General features: G+C 33.5%; 1 protein-coding gene across 1 annotated transcript in view; it reads left to right on the top strand.

Moving 5' to 3' along the window:
• The window catches only part of LOC124365773, a 128,125-nt gene extending 114,748 nt beyond the window's left edge, over positions 1-13,377 (top strand). The window contains exons 10-14 of the mRNA XM_046821780.1: positions 1,911-2,000; positions 2,290-2,413; positions 3,168-3,386; positions 5,515-5,606; positions 8,957-13,377. Coding sequence (XP_046677736.1) covers positions 1,911-2,000; positions 2,290-2,413; positions 3,168-3,386; positions 5,515-5,606; positions 8,957-9,088 — 657 coding nt within the window. The 3' untranslated portion in view covers positions 9,089-13,377. The remainder of the gene's footprint in view (positions 1-1,910; positions 2,001-2,289; positions 2,414-3,167; positions 3,387-5,514; positions 5,607-8,956) is intronic.
• The last annotated feature ends 19 nt before the right edge of the window (positions 13,378-13,396 follow it).

Genomic DNA, 13,396 nt, shown 5'->3' with positions numbered 1-13,396 from the left:
GGAACCCCCAAATTTTCAATTGTTTCAATAACGTTTTTAGTAAACGATTATTATTATTTCAATAATTCATTATTACTGACATGTACTGCTGAAAGATCATTCTCAACACAGATACGGGTCAAGAACTATTAAGGAACAAAATGGGGCCTTACTTTCTGTCCACTTAAGGAAAATATTAGTTGTTTTTATCCCCCCCCAAAAAAATTTGTTCCTTGCTCTGCTCTTGGTTGACATGTCTCTCATAAACTTGTTGCATTTTTAGTGTCAATGTATTTTCAAACAAAGGACGCCAAAAAACAAAAATCCATGTCAAAAAACAATTTCAATGCAATATTTTCTTTATTCAAACTACCATCCTGGCTATGATGAAAATCTCTTCATGAGTCTCACTTTTAGAGCAAAACAACTTTGTTATAATCAGTTTGGCTATAAGTACTTTCACACTCACAATTTTCTTTTCCCTTTAAGGATTGGCGTTAATAAAAAAATTGTCAATAGCTTGTAATTTGCATAATAATTTTGGTAGTAGCCAAAAGGAAATAAAATGCAGAACATTTCTTTTATTCTCTTAGGACAAGAAGTTTAGTAATTGCTCCAAGTCCTAAAAGGACTCTTGTGCTGTTTTCAGAGTGACAGGATATTCTGGATGGGTAAGGTTTGGGGGTAAGGGCCACCTCCTGTCAATTTCTATAAGGAAGAATTTAGAACATTAATCTCGGTCGTGTCTTCTCAGAGGAAGGGGAAGCCAGCTCTGTACAAGACTCTCCAGTCAAAGCAGGCCTTATGTCTAGGCTAGCAAGAACCTTTGACTCTTAGGGAACCCCACCAACTCCAACAGTCATCTCCCGCAGTAGACTAGACCTATCAAATTACCCTTGCACTCCAGAATCTCAACATTTGCGGTTAGCGATATGCCGCTCCTGGACACACATAAGGTTGTCCAGATTAAAGTGACACATCGGTTTTTTGCTGTGCCCAGTGTGGGTTCAACTGGAAGGTATAAACCAGCCAGAAGTGAACCCTCCTGGGGTTTATGAAACACAGTATAGAGTGCTGGAATAAACATTTCTTTCAGGGACTATTAATTTGGGGATTCTTGGATACATTTTGAAGTAGAGGTGACAGAGACTGAACATGATGGTACCACATGTTTCTGGGCGCAACGTAGAGAGATTAGATGTAACTTTTTACAACAACCAGTGGCGTAACTAGGATTTGGTTTTGGGGGATGGATTTAGCTAAAGAGCAAAACCATGTCCTTTTGAATCCATTTAAAAGTCCTAATTCAAAGTAAAACATCTAGCTGGTGTATTTCAAACACTAATATTTTTTTTTATTTTTAGGGCTCTAAGTGGGGGTTCTTTCCCCCTCATCCCTCCTTATAGTTACACCACTGACAAGGACTAGGATTTAAATCTTGTGCATGCCTAAGAAAATTTAAATGCAGAATACACAAGCGCTCAATGATTCCTTTTTTAGGACCCATAAGTTTCCAGATGTAGTGTAGTTGAGACACGTAGGCAAGGAAATTTGGAGATCTCCTAATGCCCACTATTGGTATATTTAGGAGAACTTTACATTTACGTAAGAACTCCAATGTAGGACACCCTCTGTTAAATTCACATCTGTTATGTCTAAAAGCCGATCATGTTACCTAATTTAAAATATGCTAAGATCATACAGAATCCCTCTATGTCATTTAAGCATTTTTTTATGAATGATCCAAAATCTTCATTGGATAAATTTGTCTTCATCACCAACCACAAGTGAAAATGGCCCCTGAAGTTCACCATAACATGTAATATTTTAAGGTTGCTTTCACAAAAAGTTCAAAGGGTGTAGATTTGAATAGTAAAATGGCTTTTTAATCATTATGTAATTTTAAACTTGCAAGTTCTTTTCTGTTGAAGGTACCAGCAGAGTATTATGAAGCAGTAACTGTTTACTTCAGTGACATCGTCGGCTTCACTGAAATAGCAGCCATCAGTACACCTCTTGAGGTTAGCTCATCATTCAGTTTGTTCTTGACCTTATAGTGTATTAGTTTGGTTATGGACTAAATCTAATAAAACGTGCAACTGAAACTTAAAAAGAGTTTCGTAAATGCTGGAAGGGTGAATCAATTTGTCTGGTTTTGTTTTCAAACTATTTACCATTTCTTCCTAACCAACCAACAAGATATAATTAGATATTTATAAATATTTATGAAAATGTCTCCATTTTGATTGTGGTCCACAATTCAGACCACCCACCTGTTTGGCAACACCCAAAGTTTTTTGTGTTGCTTAGGTGGTGACATTTCTTAACTCCATCTACAAGCTATTCGATGCCCGTATCGAGTGCTACGATGTGTACAAAGTTGAAACCATTGGAGATTCCTACATGGTGGCTTCTGGCCTTCCCGTCAAAAATGGTGAGATTCCAGTTGGTTATTTCTGAGGCATGAAAATTTTCCACCGGACCCATACAGTCTCTTATTTAAGTGATCGCTAGTATAGAAGCTAAAAAAGTAAACAAGTAATGAAAGCTCACTAACATTTTTGAACATCTTTGAAAAGATTAAACATGTAAGCCTATAAATCAACACTAGCATCATAACTGAATCTTTGGCACAGATATATATATATATATATATATATATATATATATATATATATATATATATATATATATATATGCCTTTGAGTTAAAAGCTGCTAATGTACAGAATCAACTATAAGACGGTCTATCTTGTAGCTAAATATTGAAACCACACAAATTTCTTTTTTATTGCACATTCTAATTAGTTTCATGATTAAATATTTTCACAGATCCTTACTGTTGTAATATTGTTATTTTAGTGTTGGTTTTTTCTGAGATTAATTCTACTACTTTTCACTAAGGCAGATCACAGGCAATTTTTCATTCAGCATCTGAGAACAACAATGGGATTAAGACCGATTCTTGGGGAATACCACATTTTTCTAAATTAGTTTTTAAGTTATTTGTTTTTTACAATGATTAGTTTTGATCATGTTTTCTGAGATTTAAAAAAAACTACTATTATAATTATTTATGCAGTTATTTCTCAATTGAAGGCAAATAGAAATGTCTTAAACGCGGAATTCACTTTGGCGAGTTACAAATGGCTATCATAAAAGAAGTGAGTGTGGTTAATCTGCTGGTAGGCAACCGCCACGTTTCCGAGATAGCAACGATGGCACTGGACTTGTTGGCGGGGTCTCTACACTTTCCTGTGCCACACCGACCGGCCCAGAGACTCCAAATCCGCAGTGGGGTCCACACGGGGCCCGTGGTCGCAGGGATCGTAGGCAGCAAGATGCCACGTTACTGCCTCTTTGGGGACACGGTCAACACCGCCTCCAGGATGGAATCTACGGGAGAAGGTGAGCTATGAAGATGGGTCATCGTTGCAAGGTGCATTCAATAGTTTTAGAGACAGACTGATTTTTTTTGTAAAAATAAATGTGGATCTTTACTAAATGAAACACCACAATTTTTTGTGTAATCCACACCAACATCGATGCACTTGTCACAAAAATGACAAACTTTATTATACAGTACCTCTTGTAAAGCAGTCTGTGTCAAATTGGTGTTTAGCCAATACCCCATAAATATTTTAACTTACTCGTTGAATTTCAATTTGTATCCATGTTAACATTTTCAGTGGATAAAACAAGATTAGGTCATGTCACATCAGAGCTAAAGACATTACCTAAAAAAAATTAATCAAACTATATAAGGACATGCATCTCTCCTCTTACAAATATAATAATACTTTTTTTCATTGCTGGTTTCGTCTCCTTCATAAAAATATTCAGAAAGTGTTTGCTGTTTATTATTAGTACAAATAATATCAATTTTATTTTCAAGTTAGGAAATTGGAAATCTCCAGGAGGATTCACTTCTGGATAGTTTATACCTTCCAGTTGAACCTACCACCCAGCAAAAAACCGATATGTCACTTAAGTCTGTGCAACCTTATGGATGTCCAGGAGTCACTAACTGCAAATGTCGAGATTCTGGGGTGCAAGGGTAGACCAATAGGTTTAGTCTACTGTGGTAGATGACAGTTGGAATTGGTGGGGTTCCCTAAGGGTACAAGGTTCTTGCTAGCTTAGACATAAGGGTGTGCCACCATCTGCCTATTTTGACCGGAGAGGCTGGTGCAGAGCTGACTTTCCCTTCTTCTGAGGGGACATGACTGAGATTAATGCCCTAAATACTTCCTCATAGATCTCAACAGGAGGCGGCCTCTACCCCCAACCTTACCCATCTAGAATATCCTGACACTCCGGAAGCAGCGCCAAGGTCCTTTTAGGGCTAAGCGCAATTTCTAAGCTTCTTGACCTAAGAGAACAAAAAAAGATGGAAATTGGAACTTCAAAAGGCCTGACAGGACAGTCTGCATCATCAATCCATGAGTTGATCTACTCTCATATAGGGATTGCTACAGTTTATACAAGATTCACCATATACTTCACCATTCTAGAATATATATTTGCTAGGTTTTATATCATTTGCAAGTAAAAACTAATCACAGAAAATCTTTCAGGGTATTTAATATTACATTCATTGCGATTGCATAAAAGTGTTCTACTGACGTAATATTGAGCAAGAAGCTTTCCTATGACAATCACGCATCGTGCAAATAGTTCCAAATAGATGTCAGCACTTCCTTGGTCCTCTGTAATAAGTATTTGCACCTTGGTGAGTTCGCTGTAGTCGCATCTACTATTCTCTCGTAAAGCCAAAGTTTATAAACAATTTAATAGTGGCTTTTATCGACTCAAATATGTCCAAGCCTGTATTTCGGTAGGAAAACACTTTTAGGAAGGTTTACCTAACTAAACAATAACTGTAAATGTACAATGTGAATTAAACAGAACGGTTTACACAATTGCATTATTTTAATTATGTCAAATTAAGTTATGTTTACAGAATATGCTGTGTAATCAAAATAATGTAAAACAACAATCAATACAGGATGAGAAAGGAATTGTTTAGTTGTTAAATTTAAGAAGAACTTATTGTACATCACAATTGTGATTATTGGCTCTGTTATTATGCAGTTAAATAACTGAAGATAAATTTTATATCAATATTAATTCCTTATTCATAAAATCAATCTGAATAATCCTGGTAAAGAACATATAAAGTTAATATTTAGAGTCCATATACAAGGAGATGCTCATAAAATATACATTATATACACTTTAATAATAAAATAAGAAAAAAGATTTCAGTAATATAAAAAGGGAGGCCTTATTGTTCCTTACCACTCCTGATTGGTTGAGAAAACTCTAACTGCATTTATTGTGAAACTTGTTATGTTGTAACCTTATAATATATCAGTATAACAATTGAACTCTAATAACCTTACATTAGCAGAAAAAACAAAAAGTCCATTTTTTGTACAATAATGTGATTTGTTCAGTAAGTACAGTCCTTCAAATATGATTCACTTGTATTGTAATGTATTAATATGTTATACAAGTTTTTTTTAATTTTTAGCGCTGAAAATACACATCAGCCTCGAAATGAAGAAGGCTCTGGATGAAGTGGGTGGATTCAGGACAGAACATAGAGGTTTTGTTGATATAAAGGTAAACTTAATTAGTTCTAGGCTACTTTATTAAATTTTTGGTGATTATGGTATTCCCCTGGGCACAATGTTGGGGCCATTGTTATTTTTAACTCATGCGAAAAATTTCCGTCACACACTGATTACTTCATTTATAGTTCTACTTCTTTTAAAAATTATTTTAATCTAAAATCATTTAAATAATTAGAAGTTAAAATGAAACAATACAGGAGAGATATGGGCGCCCATAAGAACTTTTGTGGGCACACAATGCATGTATATTTTTCTTTTCTTAAAAGCGAGGGGGCCAAGACTCCCCTCTTGACATTGGTCATGGGTGTCCATCTGGAGAGAGGTTACCAGCAAATACGCTATTACTCAGTAAAACGAAAGCCAACTTAATGGCCAACTTGACCCAGTGGAATTCATTAATTTACGTGAAGCTGTGTTAAAAAATTCAAAATTAAAACGTAACAATCCTAAGCAGACATTGGAAATTGAACATATTGCGAAGTCCAATGTGACTATTTGCACACAGTGCACATTTGTGCAATTAAATTTCGATAAACTGTGTATTTTGGAGGTAATGACTCAGACATTGCACAGTTGGTATTGTTATGATGATTCATCAAAGCTGCGTTGTTGTCCTCATGTAACACAGCTGGATTTACTCATGTAAAATGACGTGTGCCGTGTGTTTGTAATGAATTCAAATACAACACCAATTGACTTTGAGTCCATTTTTTTATTTTTGTCTGATAACTTTGGAGGTTTTGAGAATAATTTAAGTTTGTTAAGTTGGTCAGTAACTGATTATTAATTATTTATTATAAAGATAAATACTCAAGTATTTTAAATTGAATAAGAATGCAGGATGAATGAGTGAGGAATAGACTTTTTAAAGGTCTAAAGTATTTTTTTTGTTTTTTTTTAAGGAGTTTCTTTCTACGGCAATGGCATTTCAGTTATAAAACGAGCATATAAAACGTTTAATGGGAAAACAGTCCAAACACACGCCAATATTTACCTATTTATACAGGGTGTTCACAAAAGGGTGTCACAAACTTCTGTGGGGGATAGTATTCATCATTTCAAGCAAAAAATGTCCTATAAATATTGGTAAAAAATGTGTTGTTTAGCCGCTAACCGCCATTTTTATTTTTTATAAAAATATAAATACCTATCTCTAACAATATTTAAGCTAAGGAAACCAAATTTGGCACATAGGTTTGAAGGGATAAGAGAAAAATAAAACAAAACAATTGTGTTATTTTCTTTAATATTAACAAAATGGCATCTGTTCAAAATATTTAAAGCCAAATAACAACAAAAATGTGTATAATTAAAAAATTTTACTAGACACCAACCAATTGAGTAATTTTATTACAATTCCAACAGTACTTTTTCTAACAAAATCTTTTGACACATAAGCAAGCACGACCACTTTAAAAATACGCTTGCACAAGCCGGGAGCACCAAACATGTCACAGTAGACAAGTATCAGTTGTTTGTTTGGCTTTAAATATTTTCGACAGATGCCATTTTGTTAATATTAATGAAAATAACACAATTATTTTTTATTTTTCTCTTATTTCTTCAAACATATGTGCCAAATTTCATTTTCTTAGCTTAAATAGTTCTAGAGATATTAATTTTTTTATAAAAAATACAAAATGGTGGCTAGCGGCTAAGCAACGCATTTATCAACCTATATTTATAGGACATTTTTTGCTTGAAATGATGAATACTATCTCCCACAGATGTTTGTGATACTGTTTTGTGAACACCCTGTATATATTTTATCATCAAGCCTCACTACTCAGTAATGAATAGTCGAATATAACCACCAATGATAACCAAGAGAGTCCTACAGTTTTAATATGGAATATGAATTATGGGGATTTTTAACTCAACATATATTATTATATTATATATTATATTATTAAAACAATTTCTCCTAATTTTTATTTCAAAAGTTGATAAATTTCCTTTACCATTTAGTACTGGAGACTAACAGTGTTGCTCACGGTTATTAAGTTATAGGATATCCTTTCAGCCAGGATATCTAAATCCTCAATATAATTGAGTTAAATTTGGTAAACTAACCATTTTACATTTAACTCTCCAAGAGCTCCTTTCCTGTAAGTTATTATTCCATGAATTGAATGATACTCCCAACTAGATTTTTCTCGTTACAGATCCGCATTTGAACTTGTGTTATATTAATTAGTACACCTTATTGGGAGGTAAGTTAAAATCAATCCAGGAGTTCTCACTTCTGGCTGGTTTATACCTTCCAGTTCAACAACACTGGGCACAGCAGAAATCGATGTGTCACTTCAATCTGGGCAACCTTATGGATGTCCAGGAGAGACACATCACTAACCGCAAATGTTGAGATTCTGGGGTTCATGGGCAATTGGATAGGTCTAGTCTACTGCGGGAGATGACTGTTGGAGTTGGTGGGGTTTGCTTCCTAACCTTAAAGGTTCTTTGCTAGCCTAGACATAACGGCATACCATCCCCTGCCTGCTTTGACTGGAGAGGCTGCTTCAGAGCTGGCTTTCCCTTCTTCCGGGGAGACATGACTGAGATGAACGCCCTAAATTCTTCCTCATGGATCACGGTTATTAAGTTATAGGATATCCTTTCAGCCAGGATATCTAAATCCTCAATATAATTGAGTTAAATGTTGGTAAACCCACCATTTTACATTTACTCGTAACTCTCCAAGAGCTCCTTTCCTGGAAGTTACTATTCCATGAATTGAATGATACTCCAACTAGATTTTCTCGTTACAGATCTGCATTTGAACTTGTGTTATATTATTTAGTTCACCTTACTGGGAAGTAAGTTAAAATAAATCCAGGAGTTCTCACTTCTGGCTGGTTTATACCTTCCAGTTGAACAACACTGGGCACAGCAGAAAACCGATGGTCACTTAAATAAAACTGGCCAACCTTATGGATGTCCAGGAGCGGCACATCACTAACCGTAAATGTAGAGATTCTGGGGTGCAAGGGTCGTTTTATAGGTCTAGTCTACTGCGGGAGATGACTGTTGGAGTTGTTGGGGTTTGCTTCCTAACCTTAAAGGTTCTTTGCTAGCCTAGACATAAGGGCGTGCCACCATCTGCCTGCTTTGACTGGAGAGGCTGCTTCAAAGCTGGCTTTCCCTTCTTCCGGGGAGACATGACTGAGATGAATGCCCTAAATTCTTCCTCATGGATCTTAACAGGAGGGAGTTCCTACACCCATCCTTACCCATCCAGAATATCCTGTCCTTTCAGGACTTAGGTGCAATTTCTAAACTTCTTGTCCTAAAAGACAAATCTCGATTTTCTAGAAATGTTACTTTTTCTAATCTGCACAGGGTAAAGGTGTGCTGGACACCTATTGGCTGACCTGCAAGGAGGGCGGGATTGTCCGCAACGAACAGCTTGACACTCCTACGTTCTTCCGAGACGTCGAGCCCACCTTCATCAAGAAACTGAGACTATGCTAGTGACTCTATCCATGATTAAGTTCATGGATCTTCTACTGTGTTGATGAAGTGTATCACTTTTAGTTCTAGGTAACTTAATTTATATGTACAAAGTACAATGTTTAATTTATACGTATAGGTATTTTTGTAAAGTGAATGGACTTGATACGATTTTTAAAAAAGATACACTTTAGTACTAAAGTTTAGTTTTTTGACACAATTCCAATTTAAAATTCAGTGTTACAGTTATAATTATTTATAATTGTTTAAATTTTTAACACTGAATAACTTCTAAATTGGTACCAAATTATTATAGAAACTTATAAGAAAGTGCAACATTTATAACGTATCTCCCATGCACAAAGCTGAATAAAGAATCAAAATTGTGCAAAATATATAATACGTGGTTTCATTCTAAAGTATTTGCCAAAAATGTCGGTATGTATGTATAAATTTATATAATCTTCCACTGTGAAGTGGCTAATTTTTATTAAATTTGGCATTTGAATATAAATACTCATATCATTTTTAATTTTTTAGAGTTTTTACACCTCACGCTAAATATAACTTTTTAAAGTGAAGAACAATTTTGGAGGAAAATTTATCCAACAACTAAATGAAAATTTGCATGACTTGTGTTCCATTAAATGCTCAACAAAATGGCTATAAACATTTCCATTTGTTCAATTTTTTAATTTTTACATTTTTTTTTTACTTTTACAACCTAAAAGTTATGTCTTGGTATAAAAAGAAATGCATTTTAAAAGGATCTTGTGATTGTACTGACAATTTATTGATAAATTATTGAAATTACATAAACCACATCTAAAAAATTATCTCAAACATGTTTAATTTTTTATTTGTACAAAAATTCAAAACATGAGGTAACATGGTTACGCCCTAATTTAGGCGTTTCAGAATTCTCTCTCCCTCTCTGACAGTGTGGTAATATCAAAATACAACATGTTCAATTGTGTAAATAGTGTAAAAGATTGACTTTATTTTTTACAGATTAATTTATTATTTGAGCATTAAAAGGTTGGAGGTAGAATCTAACCAAGCTATGTAATTACTCTAAGTTTTATTTATTTTAACTAGCTAATAGTCTTGTACATATATAAACATAATTTATTGTCCTAGTGTAAGTACAATCTAGTATTATTTTAATTTATTTGTAATTTTATGTTGAACTGAAAAAAATCATCTTGTTTATGCTAGTTGTGTAGTGTTACCTGTTTTAGTCATAATATTTTAGTGTATTTGATGATTTTTTTAAAGTTTTCGTGGACTAATTAAGGATATTTTGTATTTTAGCCTACAGTCAGTGCTTCTTTGATTTTGTTATTGTTTTATTTATACCTAGGCCTACTAAGAATACCATACTGTGTGGAACTATATCATTATCTGGTATTATCTAGCATACTGTAAGAATGGAAAAGATAAAGAGAAGTGATATTCCAAAAAGGCAATTTTAAAATGAATTAGTAGATTTGTATAGTTTGAAAATCTAGATTTACAAAAATGATAGTTTAACACAACGTAGTTTCTTGTGAAATCAATCGATGAATTAGCGAAGGAATAAAGTGATTTTCAATTGCACTAGGTTTGGTGGGAGTCAAAATTAGAGAGTGAGAAAAGGTTAAAAATACCAAACTATAATTTTTCTCAATTCTAATGTCTTTGAGAACTGACTGTCAGAAATGTAATCCAATTAAATAATAAGATTGAAAATGGGGACTTTCAGATCACTTTCAGTCTCATTGGCTGAAATCTAACTAATATATTTTACTTGACAATAGACAATAGACAAATTCTTTAATAATTGCAACTCCGTCAATTGAAAAGAACTAAAATTACAATAAATTTTCTGAAAAAGCAAAAAAAAAAATACAACAGATATAATTGTAATTCACAAAAGATCAGAGTCTAGTTAATTGTCAGTTTTCCCTCCTCCAATGTACTGTTCAATCGTATAAAAAGAATTCTGCAGCACCCACAGCTTCACTTTAGTTTTCAATGTCCTCGCATTGAGATCTTTGAAGTCTTCAGGCAGGATGTTCCACAGTTTTACGCTCATTTATGACGTCTTCTTCTCAAACAGAGGAAGACGATATGCAGGAAGATGGAAATCTGTTGCTCGTCTGGTGTTGTATTGGTGTGTTACAACCTCTGGGAAAGCTACTCTCATGAACAAAGGCTACTGCTTCCAGCACATTCAGGGATACTACCGTCAAGATTGAGAAGTTGATACTGTAACTACTTTCTCTCAGCAATAAGCCAGCAAGTGCTCTTACTGCTTTGCTGGGTCACCAGTATGCGGTGAAGATTTCTTGTGGTAGAACCACCCAAGACGAGGGCATAATAAGCTGTTTTGGCTAATGATATGTCAGTGACTACTTTAATTCTTTTAATGGAGTACAAGCTAGTACTTAATTTCCTACACAGGATGTCAATGTGAGATGTCCTTTTGAGGTCTTCATCTCTTGTCAGTCCCAAGTACTTTGCCTCTGTTTCTGCTTGGACATTTGGCAAGTGCACAGATTTTTTTCTTCCTTGTTCCGAGTACAAGTTGCTGATTTTAGCTTCATTAACCACTAATCGTTTGGTGGCAATATTGTACTGTTATATTCATTGCTGTAAATGATCCAATCTCCAGGTTTTCTGAGGTTATGTCAGAAAGGAGCAAAACAGTGTTATCAGCATACATCAGAGTTGTGGCAAATTCATTCAGGTACTTGGGTAGATCGTTAGTAAAAAATAAAGTAAAAAGACCAGATCCAGGACTGATCCTTGCGGGACACCCTTATACCTGGAAAGTGGATTAGTTGTAACTTGTAGAATCTTGTTATTTTGGGCTTGCCGGATTTCAACTACCTTTTCTTCGTTGGTCAGGTAACTTTCTGATGATTGGTTTTTAAATGTACTATAAAAAGAATATTATAATCATTAATAAATGTACCATTTTTAACCTTTGTTAATTTTTAACCTTTTGGCCACCCTCCTATTAAAGCTAGTGAGGCTAAATGATTACTTTCATTCCTAGGGGAAATTTCTCCATTAATTTTATGAAAAATTACATTGTGTTCCTTATATAATGAAAGTTAGTTCTTGCTTTTTGGACTATTTAACACACCAAAGCCTATCTTCTGAGCAGAAAACATTAATAATTCTAAAAATGTGTTATTCTGACTATATAATTATAAAGAAAATTGTAGACAAAACAGGGTCACGCATTCTTTACGTTTTCAATTCTAGTTGTTTTATTTTGCCAAATAGCAACAATAACAATATTCACAGTCTTCTATCAGCTGATTGCAGTTATGGTGGGGACGTATTTGTGAATTTTTAAACGATTGTAAAATTGTTTTTCACTAGAAAAGTGTTTAATATTCTGATATGTTATCTCTAAGTTGTAAAAATGACAGACAGGTCAGAGTGATGAAATCAACTACGAATCAAAAATGTTTCTTTGTTGTCTGACGATAGAATGAAAAAAAAAAACAGCTGTTAGTCACCTAATTTATGTGTAACAAATTATTAAAATATTTATTGCAAAACTACTATAAAAACTGTATTTTTATCACGACCAAAGCTGGCTTTTTTGTGTAGTTTTTTAAGTACATAAAATTTTACACGTACACTAACTAATAATAGGTTATGACAAAATCAAGGAAAATAATTTAAAGTACTGTGTAAAGAGTGATTTTACTATAGTTATTTTAAAGTTCTGAAAACATATAAGTCTAAACGCAGTCTATAAACATATATTACTAATCACTAAACGTTTTTAGAACGATTGAGTTTAATATGTCACATTATGCTTGGATCTTCTGTGATTCACAGTTTTATGTAAATGTAAATTTAATGTCTAACACTAATGTAAGATGGAGAATAAAGTTCTCATTGATTTATTTTAAATTGTACTAAAAGTTACAGAGAAAATTTATATCAACTAGCACTGATATAAAGACCGAAAACTTCCAAATTTTCAATGTTGTATTTATTTTATTATTTTTATTTATTGTCAGTGAATATATTTTAATAATTCTTGTTAAATTGAAACGATTAGTTTTTATTATATTGAAAACGAATGGTTGTATACATATATTATTTTAATGTTTTATGGACATCTAATAAGAATTTCTATTTTTATTATTGATTTGTTTTCAAATATTCAATTTCTTCATGTATTTAAAAACTTAATTTTAACACCTCAACAATCAGGCGGTAGAAAATATGGAAACTTATATATTTTTACTACCCAAAAATTTACAATTTCTTTAGTTACCTATACTCTATTTTTTTTTTTTTTTTTTTTTTAAAAAAAAG

This window comes from Homalodisca vitripennis, chromosome 7 (assembly GCF_021130785.1).
Source record: "Homalodisca vitripennis isolate AUS2020 chromosome 7, UT_GWSS_2.1, whole genome shotgun sequence".
Lineage (NCBI taxonomy): Eukaryota > Metazoa > Arthropoda > Insecta > Hemiptera > Cicadellidae > Homalodisca > Homalodisca vitripennis.
This window is presented reverse-complemented; position numbering and strand designations above follow the sequence as displayed.